This window comes from Delphinapterus leucas, chromosome 4 (assembly GCF_059928025.1).
Source record: "Delphinapterus leucas isolate spDelLeu-1000000601 "Yukka" chromosome 4, BTC_Dleu_Yukka2, whole genome shotgun sequence".
NCBI lineage: Eukaryota > Metazoa > Chordata > Mammalia > Artiodactyla > Monodontidae > Delphinapterus > Delphinapterus leucas.
In genome coordinates, this window is record NC_143132.1 from 106,090,711 (window position 1) to 106,118,270 (window position 27,560).

At 36.6% G+C, this 27,560-nt stretch overlaps 1 protein-coding gene across 4 annotated transcripts in view; it reads right to left on the reverse strand.

The window, feature by feature from the left end:
• The window catches only part of RSRC1 (arginine and serine rich coiled-coil 1), a 466,849-nt gene that overhangs the window by 187,618 nt on the left and 251,671 nt on the right, over positions 1-27,560 (reverse strand). For all 4 annotated transcript variants that reach the window (XR_016392917.1, XM_089910045.1, XM_089910044.1 and 1 more), the window contains one exon: positions 3,919-3,970. Coding sequence is in view for 3 of the 4 variants with exons in the window: in XM_089910045.1 (XP_089766171.1) it covers positions 3,919-3,970 (52 nt within the window). In the remaining variant the exon portion in view is untranslated. The remainder of the gene's footprint in view (positions 1-3,918; positions 3,971-27,560) is intronic.

Below are 27,560 nucleotides of genomic sequence, written 5' to 3' on the forward strand. Positions count from 1 at the left end.
AACATGCTAAATGAAAGAGGCTAGACACACAAGGTCACACACTGTATGATTCCATTTATATGAAATATGCAGAATAGATAAATCCACAGAGATAGAGGGCAGGTTGATGGTTGCAGTTGCCAGGAGCTGAGGGTAAAGTGAGGGGAGAGAAATTGCCTAATAGGTAATAGGTTTTACTTTGGAAATGTTTTTAAACTAGATAGAGGTGGTGGTTAGAGCTTTGTGGATGTATTTAATGCCACTGAATTGTCACTTTAAACAGTTGTGTTTTATTTTGTCTTATGTGAATTTCACCTCAATAAATTACTTCTAAAAAGTAAAGAACTACAGTAAACTAGAAAATATACACATCTGCCATATTCCATTTAAAAAAAAAACATTTTGGCTAAACAATAAACATCAAACTACTGAAGGTCACAGAATGAGTAAGCAGTGGAAGCAGGCTTAGAGCCCTTCCACTAGTCACCACCCTCTCTCTGGAGAAGAGACAGAATTGAAGCAAAAGACCAACTAGGAGGTAATGGATTAACCTTTGGGTGGATTGTTTGGTGTCCAGACTAAGGAGTTGGCAGTGGGAAAGATAATAGAGGGATAACTATAAAAAATATTTCAAAATAAGTTATTAATTCTAGGTGAATGACTGCCTATAAAGAAGTCAAAGATAAACATTTCAAGGTTTTGAATCTTAATGAATGTGAGAATGGTAAAAGTATTTTTTAAATGAAAAGAAAGAAGTCATGGCCAAGAGGATTTTTAATTGGATTTACTCAATATCATGAAGTAAATCATTATCTGAAGTTATATTGATAACTTAAAGATTCAATCTTACAAATTTATATAGTTTTACAAGCTTGAGTCCTCCAGCATTTGGAAAAAACAAAACATCTTAGACATAACCTTAACTTCACATCACCTTCAAATTAAAAGTTAAACAAGAGACATGAAACTTCATTTCAATTGCATTTTGGCAATGAACATGAAAAAAGATTCTATCTAAATCTGAAGATTTAGCATAGCAAAATATAAAAATGTTAACAGTTTAGTATATACAAAATATGATCATAACAAATACAATAAAATCTCTGACTTCAAATTCAAGGTACATGGTTACATTTTGCTTAATGTATTTTACTCATACATATGTCTTTCAAAATCATACCGCTAGTAATTATTGCCAAATGTTATTAAATATATTTTAATTCCAAACCAAGGCCATGATTAACATTCACTAATAAATCAATAACAATGCAATGGTAATATATAAAACTTTCTTCTGGGACCCACAATTAGAGTAAAAGACTAAGTCTAGTCAGCAAGATTTCTACATATGAACCCTATCTACCAGATTATGGTAACTATAAGGCTAAAATAAATCCTGGCTCAAGAATCTAGCATACAGCCTTAAGTTCTTCCCTATACCCAATTTTAAGGCCCCAAAGTTGAGGGTGTTTTCCCTGGGAACTCAAGTAAACTCCAATGAGACAGAATGGGAACTACCAGGCCTTCTTATCCAGCAACCTCAATCTTAGGACCAGGCTAGACTTTATCCATGAGCCTTATCAGACTGAGCTCAAGTTCTTATTCCCCCCTACTTTATTTTGCTTGTTTGTTTATTTTTAATAATACAATGAATACCTTGATTCATCACTGAAACAGGGATCCAGAACCTTGACAATAAGTTCTATATTTGCTTAGCGTTCCCCTATATCCATCTATCTGCTTCTCCTCTCCAAGGCCACAGCTTCTCATTAATTACAGTAATATATGTTTTTCAAAGGGGTATAATATGTTATTTCATGTTATAAAGCAATATAGTCATAGAAATGGCATCAAAAAGCAAAATCTGGTTAAAATAGTTTCTTAACCAGTGACAATGGTTACAACACAATCCTTTTGTAAAACAATTTAGCAAGAATGTATAAAAAGCCACTCTACATATTAACACCCTCTAATCTCATAAACTCATTTCTATAGTAATCAATTCCAAGAAAATAAGCTAAACTATGGAAAACACTATTTGTAACAGGATGTGCATAACAGTATTATGGGTAAGAGGGAAAAGCTAGAGACAATGTAAATGTTCAATAAGAAGAAAATGATTAAATAAATAATCCTACATCTAGCTAAGGTCTGTCCTTTGCTTATGGGGGGCAATGTTAAGTTTTTTAATTTGAAAATTGTCATAATATTTTGAATGTTTGTCAAATTCACAGAACCTCCCTATTTATCCTTAATAGAATTTAGAATGTTAAATTAAAAAATGAGGAGTGACAGCTGGGACCAATATAAGCAAGTTATACACTGAGGTCCGCACTGTCAGATCTGTTTTATAATACACTTTTTGTGACCACCTAGAGGGGTGGGATAGGGAGGGTGGGAGGGAGACGCAAGAGGGAGGAGATATGGCGATATATGTATATGTATAGCTGATTCACTTTGTTATAAAGCATAAACTAACACACCATTGTAAAGCAATTATACTCCATAAAGATGTTAAAAAAAATTTTTTTAAGGTAAAGAAAACTGTATAAAACTATGAAATACAATTCTTTATAGTTGCATTAACAGAAACAAATATTTTCTGGACCAAGCACCATAAATATTTTCCTTTAAAGCAAGAGTTTGTCAGTACTCAAGTAATGAACCTGGAAATATTTCTTCTAAGCAAAATGCCATTAAAGAATGAATATATATTATATAAATAACAGAGAATCGTATTAACTAGCTTTATCCTATAGTATATTTATTGGAGAGTCAAAATTTGAAAAACCTAATAGTAAGCAAAATTTTAGTATATCATGTTTTCTATGTAATTAAAGATAAAATGAGTAAGATCAATACATAAAGATAAGTGACTTTTAAAGTAATATGAAGTGGTATAGAGATTCACAGTCAACATATTAATTTTTATACGGTAAGTTACTTCAATTAGTGATTTATGAAGCTAGTATACCATTTATACTGGTGTTTCCAATCTTTAGACTGTAGACACACTGGGTAGGAATAAAAGGAGCTAATGTAAGAAACCCTTGAATTAATATGCATACATGTATTTTTGCAATGAATATTAAAATATAACTACTATCATTTGGTAGTCTGAAATTACTTTTGATGTCAAAATAGAATTCTCATTTTCCAGTTGGAATTATGAACTCTTTACAGATCCTTAAAAAGTAAATAATTTTAAGAAACATGTACTCCTTTGGTAATATTATTCTAACCCTACCTCATGCTTGATCTTGATAACTTATTATTTGAATGTAATATATATTTTTAAAAACCACATTAAGATTCAGAGTAAAATATCAGTACTTGGAAAAGGTAACATGGATCTCTTATATTTTTAAAAAGTAAAGTATTTAATGTGTACATGAATCTGGGTATTATAATCTAAAATCAAAGAAAGAATTATTGTACAATTGAGATATTAAAACATACAGATTTTTAAGATTAGATGGTATCCACACGAATAGTCCAATGAGTTAGTCTAATGTAACTGGAAGAATTATTAAACATTTATCTCATTTCCTTTAAAGCAAAACCTTGATCTAAAAATCACACCTTATATAAATATTAAATCAAAATGATCACAGCCTCAAATATAAAATGTAGAAGTATAAAATTCTTCTTAAACATGCCACTAAAAGCACAGTCCGTAAAAGACAAAAATCAATAAACTGGACTTCATCAAAATTAAAACTAAAATCGAAGGCAGTTTTATAAATAAGAAGGTAAAGAATGACCTTTTAACATCACACTATAGCAATAAATATTTGAGGTAAAATATGGCCATACAAAGATCTCACAAATTTGTGAGGCTATATGAAAATAGGTGTTTTGCTCTTTGACCCATCTGTAAGCATGCTAGGATTTATTTCACATATTTTCATTTAAATAAAGTTAATTATTAACACTTACCAGCAGCTTCAAGAACCAGTTGTAGTCTTGCTTTGGCCTGTTCAGCTGGTGGCTAAAAATCAACCATAAAAGACACTTACAAGGTAGTTTTAACAGAGCTTTAAATTAATGCATTATTATGTGAGTATCAGAAAATTTAGAGAACTTTGTCATAATCAGTATTAATATCCACCCACATCTTAACAAAATTCCATCACAGCAGCTCTACCAATCTACTCTCTCACCCTAGTAATCAAATCACACTTTTCATTATTATGATTCAAGAATGAAGTTCTTCCTTTTTCTTTTTTTTTTTTTTACTGGAATAGCTTTTATTTGTTATCCAACATGTACCAGTCAGCAACAGCCTAAATACATATAATTTAATAAGGAGGCAAAACCCACACATTTAACAACATACTCTCAAGCTCTGTTGTTTCTTTGCATATGGAAACATGCAAAATGACCTATTAGAATTTAAATAGCAACTTAAAGTCCAATACCTCAGGCAAATTATATTCTAAAACCAAATATTTTCTGCTTTCCTTACGGTATTTGAAAGGAGCAATTGTGATAAAGATAGGACACAATGTGAGTTACTGCTTTCAATTCCTACTAACTGTCCTAAAATTATTCTCTCAATGAACTTTGATTCAATACAGTTGATAATGTTGAAACTACTTTCCTACCAGTGACCTTATTCTGAGATTTTTGGATATGTTGATGGTATCCAAACAATAAGATGGATTGTATCAAGGTTATGATCTTTATGAAAGACTTGTTAAAAAACTGTTTTTAATACTTAAGACTTTACATTTCTTAAGATGTCAGTAAGTGACTAAATAATCTCATGTTTATATACGATACCATCATTTGAGAATTAACATTTTACAAGATATATTTCAATGTTTTGCTATTTGTGAAAAAACAGCCTGAATGAAAAGAATTACATAACTGGATATGGAAAGAAGATGTTGTGCTCAGAAAAGTTTAAGAATTTGAATGGTACTTCTGAATAAACTGTAAGAAACAGGATAGGAGAGTGGTAGATGAGACAGGAAAGAAGACAGGGCTAGCCTTTTATATCATAGAAGAGGGATTAACAAACTATGACTTAACCTGGTTTTGTAAATAAGTTTTATGGGAACATAGCCATGCCCATTGGTTTATATATTGTCCATGGTTGCTTTTGTGCTCAACTCAACAACAGCAGAGTCAATTATTTGCGGCAGGACTCTTATGGCCAGCAAAGTCTAAAATATTTACTATGTAGATCTTTAAGGAAAAGACTGTTGACCCCTGCCATATAAGACGGAGAGACTTGGAAGAATGTGAAACAGTGGGGTGACAAGATGAGATCTGCACTCTGACACATCATTCTAGCAATATACTTGAGGATGAACTGCAAAGAATGTGAGAGAAGGCAAGGAGCTCAGTTAGGGAGCAATTAAAGAACTCCAGATGAGAGACGATGAGGGCCTGGGGAGGAGCAGTAGCACTAAGTTTGGACAGGAAGAACTAGATTTGAGAAACATTTAATTGGTAACATGAAAGGACTGATTGGATATGAGAGAAGGAGGAGTTGACAAACAAAAAGAATATTTTATGTCATATGTTTGTAGAAAAAAATGTACGTAAGTGTGCTTTATAAAGTTATCAATATTAAAAATGTGACATCAAATTAAAATATCATAGCAAAATATCAATAGAAGACTGTGACATCTACTGAATATGATCTCTCTAACAGTTATAAAGGAAACTGCCAAGCAATTAACACGAACATTTATAATGATGAAAGGCAAATGACATTTGACATCAGTATCAGGGAGCATAGTGAGTGTGCAGAACTGCGGACCACATGGCCCAGCTAAAGAAAGCAGCTGGTACGCAGCACCAACTCAGTGCTGTCATGCAGAAATGCAAATCAAGGGTTATAAAACCTCTTGATTTTTTTCCTGAGACTTTAAGTCACCATAAAGACAAATACTGTGTGGAACAAACAGTACTTCTCAGAGCCAGATTCAATCCCAAAACAGACAGTCTGTGATCTCTGCCATCTACTTAACAAACACAGTAGAAACATGATATTGATACTTTGTGCAACATAGCATAACTAGAATGGCAAGAAGGAAATAATGTTCTGACTAGCAGATCTCAAGCAAGCACAGAATTATGAAGTATACATTTCAGAGTATCCTAGTAAGCAGTGACATTTGATAGAAAAATGTGAGAAACTTTATTGGTTATTTCATGGGAAAGTTATAGGTATTTCATAAGATTATTTTTACCAAATAAGAAATATTTAAAACAAATATACAAAGTGATGAGTACCCATATTCAGTAAAATATTAACAATATTGTTAAAGTCTCTTAACCCACAAAACCCCCTCCATAGCAGCTCCCTCTCTCCCCCAGTTGAAATCTATGTCTTAAAAATATGGTGATTACCGTCCCTAAAGAGTCTTAATGGTTGATGATTATGATAAAAACACCTGTTAAGACATATTTATATTTTATTAATTCCTCTAACAATCTATAATACAGGATTCATGTTTCAAAGATAAAGAAAACCATGGAATAAGAGTAGTTTCCTAACTTGCCTTTACTAGTAAATGATAGGCTGAAATTAAGACCTTCTGACTCCAAATCTCAGGATTCTTCTAACTACATCACTAGGATATTCATGAATTCAAAGCAATTAATTTCACAGATATAAAAGCATACGGATAGATTTTTGATTCTGTTAAAAAAAAATCTATCCAAGATAGTACATTTGCCTATACAAATATAACTTCCTAAATTATTTGTGAAATATAGGGATCAATTCCAACTATGGGGACAAACACATTGTTAGATTTGCCAGACTTTTAAAAGTAATTTGTCTTTTATAAGTATTTTTGCTCTTAAAAATATTTGATTCATTTCACAAGCGTTTTTCTTGGATAGGGTATTCAGATACACATGTTCTCTCACTTTTTTCCCACCTGCAAATATCTTTCTTTCGCCACAACTGGTGAATAATTTGAATGGATATGGGATTCTCAGTTGCAGCCTTTTTCTCTCAGTCACTTGCCGTTCAAATTCTTTCCAAGTGCTCCTCCACAGTGTTTCAGCCTTGAGTTTGTCCCAGAGAGGGAAAGCATCACAACAGGTCACTTGGCTGAAACCCTCCAGGTCCCACCTGCCTATCTGCATCAGTAGCTGCTAGACTCAGAAAAAGTAGATAAGCTGGAGCTGGAAATGGAGAGGAGGCAGCCTGATTTATGTTGCCATCATTCTGATTGCCAGTTATAGTTACTTTTTAAGAAAAGATTAAGAAGAAAGAAGAAACAGAAGATAGAGTTAAAAGAACATTTTTCTACTAATCCATTTTTAGTTAGGTATCATCATACTAAGCTGACTTAGACTGAAAAAACCTTTGGGGCCTGAGTGCCAAAATTTCTAATGCTTTAGCTATTTTAGAGTGTATTAGACTCCAGGGATTGGTATGAATTCCATCTAAAACTGGTAAATGGTACTAATGTTATTCAAAGCCAGAAAAAAAAATACTTTATGAAATAAATAGGAAGCTAGCATCAAATACAAATGCATGGAATACAGCAATTTCTCAAAATAAGAACTGATAAATGAGGACATATTTAAGAACACAATGTCACAATTATATTGTATGAAGCAAACTTTTGGAGAAAAAATTGTATTCTATTAAAAACTAATATTCCTACGGGAAAAAAATCTGTAGAAAATACAAATACATGGAGGCTAAATAATACACTGCTAAATAACCAAGAGATCACTGAAGAAAACAAAGAGGAAATCAAAAAATACCTAGAAAAAAGTGACAATGAAAACATGATGACACAAAACCTACGGGATGCAGCGAAAGCAGTTCTAAGAGGGAAGTTTATAGCAATACAATCCTACCTCAAGAAAGAAAAAAAATCTCAAATAAACAACCTAACCTTACACCTAAAGCGATTAGAGAAAGAACAAAAAAAACCCAAAGTTAGCAGAAGGAAAGAAATCATAAAGATCAGATCAGAAATAAATGAAAAGCAAATAAAGGAAACAAGAGCAAATATCAATAAAGCTAAAAGCTGGTTCTTTGAGAAGATAAACAAAATTGATAAACCATTAGCCAGACTCATCAAGAAAAAAAGGGAGAAGACTCAAATCAACAGAATTAGAAATGAAAAAGGAGAAGTAACGACTGACACTGCAGAAATACAAAGGATCATGAGAGATTACTACAAGCAACTATATGCCAATAAAATGGACAACATGGAAGAAATGGACAGATTCTTAGAAAAGCACAACCTTCTGAGACTGAACCAGGAAGAAACAGGAAATATAAACAGACCAATCACAAGCACTGAAATTGAGACTGTGATTAAAAATCTTCCAACAGGGCTTCCCTGGTGTCACAGTGGTTGAGAGTCTGCCTGCCGATGCGGGGGACACAGGTTCGTGCCCCAGTCTGGGAAGATCCCACATGCCGTGGAGCAGCTGGGCCCGTGAGCCATGGCCGCTGAGCCTGCGCGTCCGGAGCCTGTGCTCCGCAACGGGAGAGGCCACAACAGTGAGAGGCCCGCGTAGCGCAAAAAAAAAAAAAAAAAAATCTTCCAAGAAACAAAAGCCCAGGACCAGATGGCTGCACAGGTGAATTCTATCAAACATTTAGAGAAGAGCTAACACCTATCCTTCTCAAAGTCTTCCAAAATATAGCAGAAGGAGGAACACTCCCAAACTCATTCTATGAGGCCACCATCACCCTGATACCAAAACCAGACAAAGATGTTACAAAAAAAGGCCAATATCACTGATGAACATAGATGCAAAAATCGTCAACAAAATACTAGCAAACAGAATCCAACAGCACATTCAAAGTATCTACACCATGATCAAGTGGGGTTTATCCCAGGAATGCAAGGATTCTTCAATATACGCAAATCAATCAATGTGATACACCATACTAACAAAGTGAAGGATAAAAACCATGTGATCATCTCAACAGATGCAGAAAAAGCTTTCAATGAAATTCAACATCCATTTATGCTAAAAAATCCTCCAGAAAGTAGGCATAGAGGGAACTTACCTCAACATAATATAGGGCATATATGACAAACCCACAGCCAACACCGTTCTCAATGGCGAACAACTGAAACCATTCCCATTAAGATCAGGAACAAGACAAGGTTGCCCACTCTCACCACTATTATTTTGTTTTAAATTTTTTATATTTTGCGGTACGCGGGCCTCTCACTGTTGTGGCCTCTCCCGTTGCGGAGCACAGGCTCCGGACGCGCAGGCTCAGCGGCAAAGGCTCACGGGCCCAGCCGCTCCGCGGCATGTGGGATCCTCCCGGACCGGGGCACGAACCCGCATCCCCTGCATCGGCAGGCGGACTCTCAACCACTGCGCCACCAGGGAAGCTCCTCACCACTATTATTCAACATAGTTTTGGAAGTTTCAGTCACAGCAGTGAGACGAAAAAGAAATAAAAGGAATCCAAATCGGAAAAGAAGAAGTAAAGCTGTCACTGTTTGCAGATGACATAATACTATACATAGAAAATCCTAAAGATGCTACCAGAAAACTATCAGATCTAATCAATGAATTTGGTAAAGTAGCCAGATACAAAATTAATGCACAGAAATCTCTTGAATTCCTATACACCAATGATGAAAAATCTGAAAGAGGAATTAAGGAAACACTCCCATTTACCATTGCAACAAAAAGAATAAAATACCTAGGAATAAACCTACCAAAGGAGAAAAAAAAAAGACCTGTATGCAGAAAACTACAAGCCACTGATGACAGAAATTAAAGGTGATACAAACAGATGGAGAGATATACCATGTTCTTGGATTGGAAGAAACAACATTGTGAAAATGACTATACTACCCAAAGCAATCTATAGATTCAATGCAATCTCTATCAAACTACCACTGGCATTTTTCACAGAAGTAGAACAAAAAATTTTACAATTTGTATGGAAACAGAAAAGACCCTGAATAGCCAAAGCAATCTGGAGAAAGAAAAACGGAGCTGGAGGAATCAGGCTCCCTGATTCCCTACAAAGCTACAGTAATCAAGACAGTATGGTACTGGCACAAAAACAGAAATATAGATCAATGGAACATGATAGAAAGCCCAGAGATAAACCCACGCACATATGGTCACCTTATCCTAGATAAAGGAGGCAAGAATATACAATGGAGAAAAGACAGTGTCTTCAATAAATTGTGCTGGGAAAACTGGACAGCTACATGTAAAAGAATGAAATTAGAACACTCCCTACACCACACACAAAATAAACTCAAAATGGATTAAAGACCTAAATGTAAGGCCAGAAACTATCAAACTCTTAGAGGAAAACATAGGCAGAACACTCTATGACATACATCACAGCAAGATCCTTTCTGACCCACCTCCTAGAGAAATGGAAATAAAAACAAAAATAAGCAAATGGGACCTAATGAAACTTAAAAGCTTTTGCACAGCAAAGGAAAACATAAACAAGATGAAAAGACAACCCTCAGAATGGGAGAAAATATTTGCAAATGAAGCAACTGACAAAGGATTAATCTCCAAAATTTACAAGCAGCTCATGCAGCTCAATAACAAAAAGACAAACAACCCAATCCAAAAATGGGCAGAAGATCTAAATGGACACTTCTCCAAAGAAGATATACAGATTGCCAACAAGCACATGAAAGAATGCTCAACATCATTAATCATTACAGAAATGCAAATCAAAAGTAAAATGAGATATCATCTCACACCAGTCAGAATGGCCATCATCAAAAAATCTACAAACAATAAATGCTGGAGAGGGTGTGGAGAAAAGGGAACACTCTTGCACTGTTGGTGGGAATGTACATTGATACAGGCACTATGGAGAATAGTATTGAGTTTCCTTAAAAAACTAAAAATAGAACTACCATATGACCCAGCAATCCCACTACTGGGCATATACCCTGAGAAAACCATAATTCAAAAAGAGACATGTACCACAATGTTCACTGCAGCTCTATTTACAATAGCCAGGACATGGAAGCAACCTACGTGTCCATCGACAGATGAATGGATAAAGAAGATGTGGCACATATATACAATGGAATATTACTCAGTCATAAAAAGAAATGAAATTGAGCTTTTGTAGTGAGGACCTAGAGTCTGTCATACAGAGTGAAGTAAGTCAGAAAGAGAAAAACAAATACCATATGCTAACACATATATATGGAATCTAAAAAAAAAAAATGGTTCTGAAGAACCTAGGGGCAGGACAGGAATAAAGACGCAGATATGGAGAATGGATTTGAGGACATGGGGAGGGGGAACGGTAAGCTGGGAAAAAGTGAGAGAGTGTCATGGACTAATATATACTACCAAATGTAAAATAGCTAGTGGGAAGCCGCCACATAGCACAGGGAGATCAGCTCGGTGCTTTGTGACCACCTAGGGGGTAGGATAGGGAGTGTGGGAGGGAGACGCAAGAGGGAGGAGATATGGGGATATATGTATATGTATAGCTGATTCACTTTGTTATAAAGCAGAAAGTAACACACCATTGTAAAGCAATTATACTCCAATAAAGATGTTAAAAAATAATAATATTCCTTAAATCAAAATTAGTAATGCATAATTAGAAAAATATTACCAAAACTGAATTACACAGAATATAAATGTTGTTCCCTTAAAAAATAAATATTAGCAATGACATTGATAGAACAACAGTAAGTACAGTATGAATTTTTACTATAAGATTTTATATCACATAGGGCTTAAACTTTCTAAATTAATAGGGGTCCTTTTTTGGGGAGGAGGAGTTTGGTAGTCTTTCTATTGCCATGGATGCTACAGAACTGCCCTGCTCCCTCCCCTCCCCTTGGTAGCCAAGTATACCTACATAACTCCATTGGTAAGCCCTAGTTTTAGAGAAGAAAGTGGTTTCTTAGGAAGAAACAAAAGCTCCTAAGATGAAACCAAAAGAAAGGTCAGTCTCTTGATGACTTGTGGAGGTGACCAACCTCAGTGTCTAGACTTTTTCCTTCAACTTTGGTTTTGCTCTTATTTAGTCCAATACCCTGAGTTCCTTACAAATAGACTGACTGCATGTCTAGATTCTCAAAATACTGCCAAAGCTAACATTCCAAACCAGCACAATCCTCTGAGCCATGACCATACAAAAAAAAAAAGAGAAGCAAAAAGAAGCCTATCCTTACAAAAACCAGTTTACACACTGAGCTATTTAAACTATTTGCTCACTCTTCTCACTTCCATTCATATTTAGCTTCCTAACCACTGGCCACCCCTATGGAAATTCTGTAAATTGATGAAGCTACAGCCATTCCAGCTGCCAACCACACTTTTGGCTTTGTTGATGACAGGGAAATATAAAGTCTGAAAGAAAGACTGGCTGAGCAAGGAGAGAACTCAAGCTTAGAAACAACATTTCACAAAATAAAATTAGGACTGCATTATATGGTTTTCAGCTAGTACTCTCAATTTTATATTATCATATGCTCTTTTTATACAAAAAAATATATACAGAGAGGATTCTGGAACATGGCAGAGTAATAAGCACCAGGAATCCATCTCCCCATCTAGACAATAATTACACTGGCAGAATCTGTCTGACATAACTCTTTTAGAACGCTGGATTCTTTTGAAGGCTTGCAAACTACCAGGGGAAGATGTGGAGGGTAAATTGCGGTTAATTTTGGTCAATTTCAGCTATTAGCACAGTAGCAACTACCCATCCCCTACCCCCAGCCACGTGACAAGCAACAGTGCACCTGTTCCTAGAGCAGCTTGCACACAGCTCAAGTGTTGGCAAGAATGTGGAGAAATTGGAACCATTATGTACTGTTGATGGGAATTAAAATGATACAGGGTTGTGGAAAACAATAAGGCAGTTCCTCAAAAAATTAAAAAACAGAATTACCATATGATCTAACAATTCCACATCTGGGTACATACCCCAAAGAATTGGAAGCAGGGTCTTGAAGAGATATTTGTACACCCATGTTCATAGAAGCATTATTCATAAGAGCTGAAATGGAAACACCTAAGTGTCCACTGATGAATGAATGGATAAGCAAAATGTGGTATAAACATAACTGAAATATTATTCAGCCTTAAAAAGGAAGGAAATTCTATAATATGCTACAACATGGATGTGATCAGAAAAGATGTTTGATATGATTTCAATCTTCTTAAGTTTATTGAGACTTGTTTTGTGTCCCACCATATGGTCAATCCTTGTGAAAGTTCCATGTGTACCTAAGAAGAACGTGTATTCTGCTGCTGTTGTATAAAATAAAACAATTACTCAGGATATCCTGAGTCTCAAGCTCTGCCACAGAGGGTGAGGGTGGGAGAGAAGTCAGGGTTGCATGGGCACCTCTGCTGTGTCTGGTGTTGTCAGGTTTGCAGTTCTGGGGAGGGGGATGGTGTCCCAGGCCCTGCTGCCACTGCAGCCCAGTTACCTGTGGCCACAGATGCCACTGTGGCCAGGAGGCCAAAGTCATGTGTGCTGCCTCCCTTGCTGCTGCTAAATGCTATGGGCCTGTGGGCACAGCTGCTGAGGCTGGAGGGCCTTAATCGCAGGCACCTCCTCTACTCTTTCCTCAGTTCTATCTCCCCTATGTGTTCTAGACCACCCATATGTAGATGTACAGAAATGCAGAATTCTCTGGCATTCTGGTATGTTGGGCAGAGTCAGCTTTGCTCAGTTGTGGATGTTTTACTGGTTGAATATTGAAGGGGAGAGACAAAGGTAATGTTTCACTCTATGCCATGATGCTGACATGACTCCAATACAGTCTCAAATTTCAAAGATCTGAAAGCATAATGAGAAAGATAATAAAAATAATAATTTAAAGAAACTACTATTTACTAAATGTTTACATTATGCCAATCATGTGTGTTACTTCTATAATTTCTTAAAATTTTCAGAGAGCTTATCAAGGTATAATGAAACCACAATAAATTACACCATTTAAAGTGTACAGTTTTATAGGTTTTGACATACTCATACAGCCATGAGCATCATTACTGTTAAGATAATGAGCATGTCCATTACTCCAAAATTTTCCACGTCCTTCTTTAATTCTTCCATGCCCCTCTGTGCCTCCATTCCACTTCCCAGTTCCCAGGCAACCACTGATCTGCTTTCTATCACTATACATTACTTTGCACTTTCTACTATGTTATATAGATGGAATCATATGATATGTACTCTTTTATGTCTAGCTTTTAAACTCAGCATAATTATTTTGAAATTCATCCATGCTGTTGTATATATCGATATGCATTCCCTTTTACTGCTGGGTAGTATTCCATTGTAAGTAAATACTACAACTTCTTTATGCATTTACCTGTTGACAAACATTCAAACTATTTCTAGTTTCTTGGCTATTATAAAACATACTATAAACATTAAGGTAAAAGTCATTATATAAATATATGCTTTCAGATCTCTTGGGTATATATCTAGGATTGGAATGGTTGAATTGTATGGTAAACATATGTTTAACTTTTTAAGAAAATACCAAACTGTTTCCAAAGTAGTTTCATATTCCTACCAGCACTGTATAGGAGTGTCAGTTGCTCCACATCCTAGTCATGACTTAGTATACCTTATTGTGGTTTTAATCTATATTTCCCTAATGATTATTGGTGTTGAGCATCTTTTCATGTGCCTATTTATTATCTATATATATATATATTTGATGGTAAAATAGGTGGTCAAATCTTTTGCCAATTTTTTATTAAACTGCTTTCTTATTATTGAGTTTTCAGAGTTCTTAATTATAATGAAAGTAATTTTTCATATATGAGGTCTGCAAATTATACACACACACACACACACACACACACATACATGCACAGAATTATATATTTATACTTATAAAGCCTCCCCACCCCACCGAGTGACTTGTTTTTTCATTGTCTTAAGAGTTTCTTTTGAAGAGCAGAATTTCCTAATATTGATGAAGTCCAATTTATCAATTTCGTCTTTTATGAATCATGCTTTTGTGGCGTTATATCTGAGAAATCTTTACCTAACCCCACTTCACAAAGATTTGTCCTATGTTTATACCTAGAAGTTTTACGGTTTGTTTACATTTAGTTCTATGAAATACATTCTGTTAAGTCTGTATATGGTGCAACATATACATTGAAAAACCTTTTGTTTATCTGTGGTTTTTATTTTTTGCTTTAAATGAGTCTATTTCTAGACTCTATGCTGTTCCATTGATCGATTTGTCAATCTTGATACTAATACCACACTGTCTTTATTTCTTTGAGTACAATTTTACATTAACTTGAAATCAGGTGGAATAACTTCTCCAAATTTTTTCTTCTCAAGTAGTTTTGGCTCCTCTAGCTCTTATGCATCCCCAGTTTCAAAATAAGCTTATCAATTTCTACCAAAAAAAAAAACTCCCTGCTAAGATTTTAGCATGGGATTGCATTGAATCTACATAGCCATTTGAGGAGAAGGGACATCTTAACAATGTTAAGTTTTAGCCCGGTATATATTTTTCTATCATTTTTACCTCTTGGCCTTTATATCCGAAATGTTTTTTTTTTAAATAGGCAGCACATAGTTGGATTTTGCTTTTATGTAATCTGAAAAAATTCTGCCTTTTAATTAGAATGTTTAGACCAATTTACACTTAATGTAATTAATCTACCATATTGCTATTTGTTTTCTATTTGCCCCATCTGATTTTTGCTCTTTTTCTTCTTTTTCTGCGTGTTCTTAGATTGACCATATTTATAACTCCATTTTATATTCTTTGTTGGCTTATTAGCTATAATTCTTTTGTGTTATTTTGGTTGTTGCTAAGTTTGCAGTATACTTCTTTAACTTATCACTCTCTATCTTCATTATACCACTTCCTATATACTATAGAAACCTTATAATAGTATCCTCTCATTTCTCCCTTCCCAGCCTCTGTATTACTATTGTCATTGCTGTCACATATTGTTATAAACTCTACAATATACTGTGTCTATGTTTTAAACATCGTCTTTTAAAGAGATATACTTACCCATGATGTTATCATTTCTAGTACTCTCTAATCTTTTATTATATCAACCCAGTTTTCCATCTGGTATCATTTTCTTTTTGGCTTAAAACAACAATCAGTTATTCTTTCTCATGGTTTCTTTGTGTCAGGAAGGTGGGAAGGAATCAGCTGGGCAGATGCACACAGCTGGGCAGAGGCACACAGCTGGGCGTTTGGCCAGCTGTCTCCTTGTCCTCATGTGGTCTTGGTGGTCTCTTGGCATGGGCTCATTTGGGCTTCCTTACAACATGGTGGCTTCTAGGCATTCGGGCTGTTCCATGACAGCTGATGGCTTCCAGAAGGAGTGTTCCAACAAGCTGTGGTGCTTTGTATGACTCCTTCTTAGCAGTCACAGTGTCACTTCTACTGCACTCCACTGGTTACCAAGAGTCCCAAGCCAAAGTCAAGGGAAGGAGAATTAGATTCCATGTCTTGATGGGGGAGGTGCAAGTTTCTAGAAGTGCATGTGGGGTGGGAGATATTGTTTTGGCTGTCTGCCACTTGTGATGCTCCATATGTTTCCTTACTGCCCCCCTCCCATTCCTAGCTGAGTCAGGAGACCCCAAGGGCTCCTTGTCATTCCCTGACCATCTGGTATTCTAGCAAAAAGGAAATGCTAACCCAAGTCTTGCAGGGGCCTTCCCTGCCTCCCTGAGAACACAAAGACCTGTGTCCCATTACTCAACCCACCACCCTTTCCAGGGGCCATTTCACCCTGCTGGACCCAGAGCCTTTCCTCCAGGACCAGAGCAGCTCCCAGTCCCTGAGGACTCACTCTTTTTATTTTTTTCTTTTTTTTTAATTATTGGAGTATAATTGCTTTATAATGTTTTGTTAGTTTCTGCTGTACAGTGAAGTGAATCAGCTACATGTATACCTATATCCCCTCCCATTTGGACCTCCTTCCCACCCCTAGCCCCCATCCCACCCATCCAGGTCATCACAGAGCATGGAGCTGAGCTTCCTGTGCTTTACAGCATGTTCCCACTAGCTATCTATTTTACACATGATAGTGTATGTATGTCAATCTTAATCTCCCAGTTTGTCCCACCCTCCCCTCCCCACCTGTGTCCACATGTCCGTTCTCTACGTCTACGTCTCTATTCCTGCTCTGCAAATAGGTTCATCTGTACCATTTTTCTAGATTCCACATACATGCGTTAATATACAATATTTGTTTTTCTCTTTCCGACTTACTTCACTCTGTATGACAGACTCTAGGGCCATCCACGTCTCTACAAATGACCATATTTCGTTTCTTTTTATGGCTGAGTAATATTCCATTGTATATATGTACCACATCTTCCTTATCCATTCATCTGTCGTTGGACATTTAGGTTGCTTCCATGTCCTGGCTATTGTAAACAGTGCTGCAATGAACATTGGGGTACGTGTGCCCTTTTGAGTTATGGTTTTCTCAGGGTATGTGCCCAGTAGTGGGATTGCTGGGTCATATGGTAGCTCTACTTTTAGTTTTTAAAGGAATCTCCATACTGTTCTCCACAGTGGCTGTATAAATTTACATTCCCACCAACAGTGCAAGAGGGTTCCCTTTTCTCCACACCCTCTCCAGCATTTATTGTTTCTAGATTTTTTGATAATGGCCATTCTGACCAGTGTGAGGTGATACCTCATTGTAGTTTTGATTTGCATTTCTCTAATAATTAGTGATGCTGAGCATCCTTTCATGTGCCCCTTGGCCATCTGTATGTCCTCCTTGGAGAGATGTCTATTTAGGTCTTCTGCCCATTTTTTGATTGGGTTGCTTGTTTTTTTGATATTGAGCTCCATGAGCTATTTGTATATTTTGGAGATTAATCCTTTGTTGCTTCATTTGCAAATATTTTCTCCCATTCTGAGGGTTGTCTTTTTGTCTTGTTTATGGTTTCTTTTGCTGTGCAAAAGCTTTTAAGTGGTATCATTTTCTAGTGCTGAAATGGGTTCCTTTGATATTTCTTGTACTGCAGGATGTTTGGTGATAAATTCTTTCCATTTTTGAGGGTCTTTTAAAAAAATTTTCATTTGGCCTTCATTTTTGAAAGATATTCTCCCAGGGTACAGAATTCTAGGTGTATAGTATTTTTCTTCCGTTATTTTAAAGATGTTGCTTTATTGTCTTGTAGTTTGCATTGTCTCTGATGACGAATCTGCTTCCATGGTTATCTTTATTCCCTCATACATAATAACAATGATATCTTTACTCTATTTGCTTTTAAGATTTTCTTCTCATAACTGGCTCTAAGCAATTTGATTGTGATATGCCTTGGTGTAGTTTTATTCACATTTCCTGCGCTTGGGGCTTGTAGAGCTTCTTGGAACTGCTATTTTATAGTTTTTATCAAGTTTGGAAACATTTTAGTCATTATGTCTTCAAGTATATTTTTCTGTTGCCCCCTTTTCTCACCTTTCCCTTCAGGACTCCAGTGACATGAATGTTGTGTACTTGGCTGCCTGAAGTTGTGCCACAGCTCAGAAATGCTCTTTTTTTTCTGCTTTTGTTTTTTAGTCTTTCTCGCTCCAGTTTTATTTTGGATAGCTTCTTTTGCTACGTCTTTTAGTTCACTAATCCATATCCTGCAGTGTGTCATCTCCATTAACCTCATCCAGTGTAATTTTCATCTCAGTCATGTAGTTTTTATGTCTAGAATTTTTATTTTTTATAGTTTTCATGTTTCTACTAAATACATTCAGTCAATCTAGCAGCTCTCTGACCATATGAAAGATAGTTATGATAATTCTATTAATGTCCTTATCTACTAATTTTCTTATTGTATCAATTCTGAGTCAGTTTCAACTGACTGATTTTCCTAATACATGTTATACTGACTTGGTTTCATGAATACATGGTAATTTTTGACAGAATGTCAGACATTGAGAATTTTATTTTGTTGTGTGTTAGATATTTTTGTATTCCTATAAATTATCTTAGTTTTTGTTCTGGGACACAGTTAAATTACTTGGAAGCAGTTTGATCCTTTCAGTTCTGACTTTGTTAGGCAGAACCAGAACAACTTTAAGTCTGTAGTTAATTTTTCCCCACTACTGAGATAAGACATTTTTAGTACTTGATTGGAAGCACCATGAATTAGGAGGCTTTCCATACTGGTTGCTGGGAACAGCACTATGCCCAGCTCTGCGTGAGTGGGAGGTGCGATTTCCTCGAGTCACTTCAGGTGGTTCTGCCCCAAGCCTTGGATAGTTTCTTCACATGCAAGTACTGATGAGTAGTCTGCTTAATACTCAAGGGGTCCTCTGCAGATTTTCTGTAGCTCACTCTTCTCTGGTAACCTGCCCTGTGAATTCCAGAGGCTTTCGCCTCCCTGATATCACAGCTCCATCTTCTCAACTCAAGGAGACCACCAGGTGCTACCTGGGTTCTCCCTCCCTGTGGCATGACAGGACAAGTTCTCTAGGCCTTAAGCTGGAGCAACTGAATGGCTCACCTCATTTTTCCCATCTCTCAGGAATCACTGTCTTTCATGTTTGATGTCCACTGTCTTGAGAGCTGTTTTTTCAAAGACTTTGTCCAATTTTTTTAGTTGTTTGAGATGGGAGGGTAAATCTAACCTGTTATTCCATCTTTACTGGAATCGTAAGGCTATTATTTCTTTTAATACTGACAACAGCCTTGTGGGGAAAAGTTACTGGTCCAGAGTCACATAGCCCTTTTTCTAATGCACGTTCATAAAAATGCATTATCTATACAAAAAACCTATCGGTTCCCTTTGTCTGGACAACTTTTACTGCCTTTTCCTAGCTAAACTATGTTCTTTCAAAGTTCAGCCCAAGAGGCAACACCTCCTAAAAATCTCATCAGTTTCAGCTTATTTTCTCCCTGACTGCTTTCATGATTACAGTTCTCTGCTCTATGCTCCTGTAATGTCCTAGGCACACATGTATCAGCACATCTTCAGTATAATTACTCATTTTATTTCCTATCTTTCCTTCTTTGAAGGTTATCAGCTTTTTGAAGGCAACAACTGTCTTACATCTCTGTGTCATTAGCACCTAGGATAGTATCTGGAAAACAGTCAATGCTCAGTAGGTATATTTTTGAAATAAACTTCCTAGTAAATTTTAGAATCCTTATAATTGTCATATATAAAATAATTTTGAAGTACTAATTTCAAGGAATTCTATCTGTTAGGAAGAATTTACCTAACTTAAATAGCTCGATGTTTGAGAGAATGATAATGGTATTGTGGAAATTATAACAAGTAGTAAAAATGAACCATGTAATCTGCACATAATTAATAAGTTTTTAACCAACCTGTTTGATAATAAAATGGCAATTCTTAAAGTGATCACATGAGCTCCAAATATATATATATATGTGATAATTTCTATGTGCCATATCTTTCCCAGCAACATGAAAGACATTCCTGAAAAACAGCATAAACGATCTAAAAAAAATTAACTTTTTTGAAAAAATCTAATAGTTGTTATTTATTTTATGCTTATAATGTTCCAGACCCTGTGCTAAATACTTTACATACATCTTATTTAACAAAATTCTCATAACAATCCTGACAAGACAGGCATTCTTAATGCTATCTCTTAGATGAAGAATAAATTACCATAAGTTACAAAAATGATAAGGTGGCAGAACTTGAATTTTAATCCAGATCACAAAATCTATGTTCTTAGCAACTCTATACTGCCTCATAACTTGAGATTCATCTGCTTATTAAGTTTCATTGGGGGGGGAGAGATAAATCTAGTAATTTTTAATTGCCAGAAAAGACTGATAAAGTCAAAACTAAATTTTCTTTAGTCTTTTGGATGCTACCATTAACGATCTTAAAGACTGTGAGTGCCATCTAAAAAGTTCATTTTAATCAAGCTTTTTCAGATGAGTAACTATAAAAATATTAAACATATTCACAGTATAGGTACTGTGCCATTTCCTTTAAAGTAAATGTAATCTCAGTATGACAGAGACACCTATCAACAGCTTATCATATTTCTGGCTACATTTCATTTTAACAGTTACTATAATTCTGTCTCTTAGGATCAAGGTCTAAGCTAGAAATATTACAAATAGCTCAAAAGTAGATTTATCTTGCCTCTAGAACTTAGTACCAAGTTAGTTTAAGTAAAGGCCAGAACAGAAGAGAATTAAACCAACAACACATACTCTATTCCCAATAGCAAATTCATATTAGAAGTTTTAGTCAAACATTTTCTCTAAACAGCTTAAGGGGTTTGCAAAAAAAGTTATTTATAGCTACTTTCTTTATTAAAAACTGAGAAAGATGTCATTTTATAGATGAGTAAGTTAAAGAGGTGACTCTGAACCTAAGGTTACAACCCTCTCAAGGTCTGTTTAAGAAACTCATATTCACAACCCAATACTAGTACCTACGAAATGACGTAGCTCATATACTATGCAAATACATAGCCAGCCTTATTTGTTTATACATTGTTTATGGCTGCAAGCAGAAGGGTTGTATAGTTGTGGTAGAGATCTTATGGCCCACAAAGCCTAAATATTTATCTGGTCCGTTATAAAAAAGGCTGACCCCCGATCTAGGCTACTATACCTGTATCCTTTCCACTTACCTTCCTCATCCTATATACAGCTGCTAACATTACCTTCACAAAGCAAGACTAAGTTGTTGTTTAAATAATTCATCAGTGACTCTCCACTGCTTCCAGAGTTAAGCATAAATTTATCACCTTAATTTTCAATGCCATCAGTACCTTTCAACCTTACTCTTCTATCCTTATTTTTCAACCATTTCTGTCTTCATATCCAACATTTCAACAATACATGGCCTCGCACTATTTCTCAACCACGTCTTGCATATCTCTCCCCCTGCTTTCCTCATGTAGAACCCCCTACTTGGAATTTCCTTTTCCTCAGTCATCCTTAGTTGTAGAAATGCCACCATCTTTGTCCAGCCCTAACTAGTTGGTTGGATACAGTATGGACTATTAAATGACCCACAGAGTACTCAAAATCCTTGTGAAAATGCTACAGACTACCTCTCTGTTCTTTCAAAATGACTGCCCTCTCCCTTTCTTCATTTCCTTCATTCCTAGCCCCAGATATGGAACCTCACTACTTAAACTACCTTTTAACAGAACTTAGGCAGAAGGTTTAGATTTCGAACTTACGAAGTAGCTTTATATGGAAGCTAGGCAGATGAAGGAGAAATTCTCTCCCCTCTGTGGAACCAAGATAGGCGGGGAGAAAGGGAAAGAAGCTTGGCTAACTTAATGAAAGTTTAGAAGCTTAAAACAAACAGAAAATGGAAGAAACGACAAACCCAAACCATCATTTATTTGTAATGGCTACACAATTGTGCCACAGAAATGTTTACTTACCATTCCCCTGTCAGAAATTGTGGCTTTTTTTTTCTTTGACAGCTGAACCAAGAGATTCTCCCACAAAAAGAAGGCATTAGGGCTTTTTATATGCATCAGTTATTTGTACATTAGGCCTGTCAGAAATTCTAAAATAATTCCATGCAAAACATATTATTTTACTAATACTTCTAGACATGACATTGAGGTTAAAATTAGATTTAATAATACAGTTGTTTATATATTAAAAGGTAAGGTACAAATAATTTCAGTTTCCTAAATTTTTTGTAAAATGAAAAAGTGTGTGGTAACATATAAATAAAAACTATTCATATGGTTCTAAACTCTATTTTAATATCTTGGTGTTTTTTAACATCATTATAACCACCTACTTTTGCTATCACAAGTTTAAGTATCAGCACATCTTTAGTCCATAAATATTAGCATTTTAGGCTAATATATTATATATTATTTTAAAGAATTAAATAAATATCTTTCCTGATCCTTTTAGAATTCAGTTTAAAATAATACTTCCTATTTTTAAAACCCTTTGTAGCATGGCAACAGCTATTTCTAAGAAACTGATTCCCTGTGACTGCTTTTCTTTCTGCTTTTTGACTTTGTCTCTCTCCCTTTGTATCATATCACGACTGCTGGGAAGGGAATGGTGTTCTCTGCAGTACCAATCATCTGGACTGGTCTACTTATTTCTCTTCGCTTTACTGACTTCACAAAAGTTTTTAACTCTCTTGACAAAACCTTTTTCGTTTCATTCCAAGTTATAATTTTTACATTTGAATGCAGTTACTTTACTTTGTTTCTAAAAGATCTTCCAAAATCACTTTTTTGAAGTGTTTTTGCTACCAAAAGACAAGAGGTAAAATTACTAGAAAGTTTTTTAAAACATGTTTTCTTCACAAAAACATTCATTAAATATTCAGTTGTCTGAACCACAGTGATCAAAAATGGACAGTGAAGCAGATAAAATATTTGTTTGACCTTTTGTAGGTTTACTTTATGTCTCTATGAACATGTTGTAGAAAATAATCTATTCGATTGGAATGATATACTAAGAGATTTCCTAGATGGAATATTTGCATACAGGATATGTTTCATTATGTGCCTGAAAGTTTTATATGCGTGAAAGAAAAAGGCAAAAGGCAAAAGATTGATTGGGTGTTCGAAGAACTGTATTCTAGTCTTGACTTGTGTAAACTCTAAGGGCTTCTGTTTCCTCGTCCGTGCAAGCGTGTTCATTACAATGTTTTTCAAACACAGAAAAGTGTCCCCCCAAAGTAAATGATTAAATAAATTGTGGTCTAACCCCTTGATGGAAGCAGCATAGTAGCCAATTTTTCAAATATTTTTAAAGACATTAAATAACACGGGGAAATGCTAGGACTGCATTTTTAGACTGTAAAACTATATATGTAAAATGACCCAGATTGGTAAAAGAATTTTTAAATAAAAAATTTTTACATGAAATGCATATCCTAGAAAAAACTAGAAAAATATAAGATAAAGTGGTAACAATTTTTATTTTCTACTCTATCCTTAATCCTTCCTGTATTTTCCAAGTAGGATTTCATCAGCCGGACCAGGAAAAATGGGTTTCATGAGAAAAGGAGAAAGCTTTAAAGGTAAAAGAATTTTAAAAACTTGGAAGACTATTAAATTCTTTTTACAGTTCAATATAAAGTACATTTATGCCACATTTTAGTGTATTAAAGTTTGCTCTAAAAATTGCAAGAACTGGGCTTCCCTGGTGGCGCAGTTGTTGAGACAGGGGACACGGGTTTGTGCCCCGGTCTGGGAAGATCCCACGTGCTGGGCACGTGAGCCATGGTCGCTGAGCCTGCGCGTCCGGAGCCTGTGCTCCGCAACGGGAGAGGCCACAACAGTGAGAGGCCCGCGTACCGGGAAAAAAAAAAGAAAGAAAAATATATTTTTAAAAAATTGCAGGAACTATTTAAGTTTTGCCTATAATCTGACATTTAACACCCATTCTTGCTACTACCACGAGGTTAAAGACATATTTTGCTAAGAGGTGAATTTTATAATGGATAAATGTACCAGCCTTTTGCCTCAGGAGACCTGTGATCAATAACTGGCTTACGTAATAAGTGAAAATGATGTAGATGATCAAATACTGGTTTTTTAGTTGACATTAGTCTAATCACAAAACCACTTCACTATTCATCATAATTAATGATCTCTGCTTAAGGAAAGCCCAAAACCATGGGTGTTGTTAGTCATGATTAAAATGTATTGGCAGAGGCTTTATTTCTAACCTATGTTGCTATTTTTCTTTTAGAATTCTAATGCAGAGCCCAAGTAATGTACATATATATAATCAATACATTATTTCTTTGCCTTTCATTCTAAAATAATCAAATACCTCTTTCTTGCTAGTCTTCTGCTGACCCCTCCTTGTTGATCTAAAAAAATGAGGTAAGCTAAGCCCAATTTTACTCATGAAAACTGTCAAACTAATAAAACCCTATAATCGAAGTAGTGCTTTATACACTTAAAAAAATACCTAGTATAAAAGGGCAACAAAACAATATATTTTCATAGTAACCTAAGTATGATAACCAACTCTTTACCACTTGACTAACCCTCACTTTTCTTTTCAACTGACCACTCTACCAAAATGGCAGCTTATTTTTCACATTCTTGAAAAATACATTGTTTTTCAAGATTGGTTTTACATATATTTTAGTTTTTATTTGTTCACAAGGCCATGAGGAACAAAATATTAAAAGAAAAAACCCTTAATGTAAAGTTATATGAAATGTTAATATGCTGTCATTTTTTAACTACAAAAGTGACAATTTCATTTTGCTCAACTTAATATAAAACAAAATTCATGTGGGAGTAGGGCTGACTTCTTTGGCTTAGAAGCAACAGAAGAAATCATGAAGGAAAAAGACTGACAGATTTGACTGCATAAAAATACTCAATTTTATATAAAAAGTATCGAACAACACAGAACTAAAATAGAATAGCAACAAATCTAACCAAGAGTTTATAGCTTCATTTCAAAACAGTTCCTTAAAGTTGATAACAAAACCACTAATTTCTAAAAGATTAGAGAAAGAAAGAGCATAAGACAACTCACACAGTAAAAAGACAGCTAGTCAAACTCTCTCCTTAGATTTCTCTGGGAAAAGTCTCTGTTGTTATTATTATTAAAATGTGCAAATTAGATAACTCTGATACCTAATGCTAGCCAGTGATGCAAAACTTTCCTACTTCATTTATAAATTGCATCTTACAAACTGATATGACACCTATGGAAAGCAATGTGAAAAATATGAAAGAAGCCCTAAAAGTACTCATACTCTTTGAGAAAGTATTTCTAATTCTGGGATCTAGAAAAAAATATTTAAAATAATTGAGAGCTATGATCATTCAGATATTTCAGATACTTGCTTTAAAAAAGTGAAGGCCAGGAAATAACCTAAATCTCCAACAATAAAGAACTAGTTAGGGGATTCCCTGGTGGCGCAGTGGTTGAGAGTCCGCCTGCCGATGCAGGGGACACGGGTTCGTGCCCCGGTCTGGGAGGATCCCGCATGCCGCGGAGCGGCTGGGCCCATGAGCCATGGCCGCTGAGCCTGTGCGTCCGGAGCCTGTGCTCCGCAACAGGAGAGGCCACAACAGCGAGAAGCCCGCGTACCGCAAAAAAGGAAAAAAAAAAAACAAACTAGTTAGGTAAATCTACTTCATGAGATATAATATTACTATTAAAAACAATGACACAATGACAGTGTTAAACATTTAAAGTAGGGGGGGTGCTGGGAAGATGGAGGAAGAGTAAGACCCGAAGATCACCTTCCTCCTCACAGATACACCAGAAATACATCTACACGTGGAAAAACTCCTACAGAACACCTACTGAATGCCGTCAGAAGACCTCAGACCTCCCAAAAGGCAAGAAACTCCCCACGTGCCCGGGTAGGGCAAAAGAAAAAAAGAAAAAACAGAGACAAAAGAACAGGGAGGGCACCTGCACCAGTGGGAGGGAGCTGTGAAGGAGGAAAAGTTTCCACACACTAGGAAGCCCCTTCGCGGGCGGAGACTGCGGGAGGCGGAGGGGGGAGCTTCGGGCCACGGAGGAGAGCACAGCAACAGGGGTGCGGAGAGCAAAGCGGGGAGATTCCCGCACAGAGGATCAGTGCCGACCGGCACTCACCAGCCCGAGAGGCTTGTCTGCTCACCCGCCGGGGTGGACGGGGCTGCGAGCTGAGGCTCGGGTTTCGGTCAGAGCGCAGGGAGAGGACTGGGGTTGGTGGCTTGAACATAGCCTGAAGGGGTTAGTGCACCACAGCTAGCCGGGAGGGAGTCCGGGGAAAAGTCTGCACCTGCTGAAGAGGCAAGAGACTTTTTCTTCCCTCTTTGTATCCTGGTGCGCGAGGAGAGGGGTTTAAGAGCGCTGCTTAAAGGAACTCCAGAGACGGGCGCAAGCCACGGCTAAAAGCGCGGACCCGAGAGACGGGCGCGAGCCGCGGCTAAAAACGCGGATCCCAGAGACGGGCGCGAGCCGCGGCTAAAAGCACGGACCCCAGAGACGGGCGGGAGACGCTAAGGCTGCTGCTGCCGCCACCAAGGTGCCTATGTGCGAGCACAGGTCATCATCCACACTCCTCTTCCGGGGAGCCTGTGCAGCCCGCCACTGCCAGGTTCCCGGGATCCAGGGACAACTTCCCCGCGGGAACGCACGGCGGGCCTCAGACTCGTGCAACGTCACGCGGGCCTCTGCCGCCGCAGGCCTGCCCCGCACGCCATGCCCCTCCCTCCCCCCAGCCTGAGTGCGCCAGAGCCCCCGAATCAGCGGCTCCTTTAACCCCATCCTGTCTGAGCAAAACACAGACGCCCTCCAGCGACCTACATGCAGAGGCAGGGGCAAATCCAAAGCTGAGACCCTGGGAGCTGTGAGAACAAAGAAGAGGAAGGGAAATCTCTCCCCGCAGCCTCAGAAACAGCAGATTAAAGCTCCACAATCAACTTGATGTACCCTGCATCTGTGGAATACATGAATAGACAACGAATCATCCCAAATTGAGCAGGTGGACTTCGAGAGCAAGAGCTATGATTTTTTCCCCTTTTCCTCTTTTTGTGAATGTGTATGTGTATGCTTCTCTGTGAGATCTTGTCTGTATAGCTTTGCTTCCACCATTTGTCCTAGGGTTCTATCTGTCCATTGTTTTTTTTTAAATTTTTTTCTTAATAATTAATTTTAATAACTTTATTATACTTTTCTCCTTC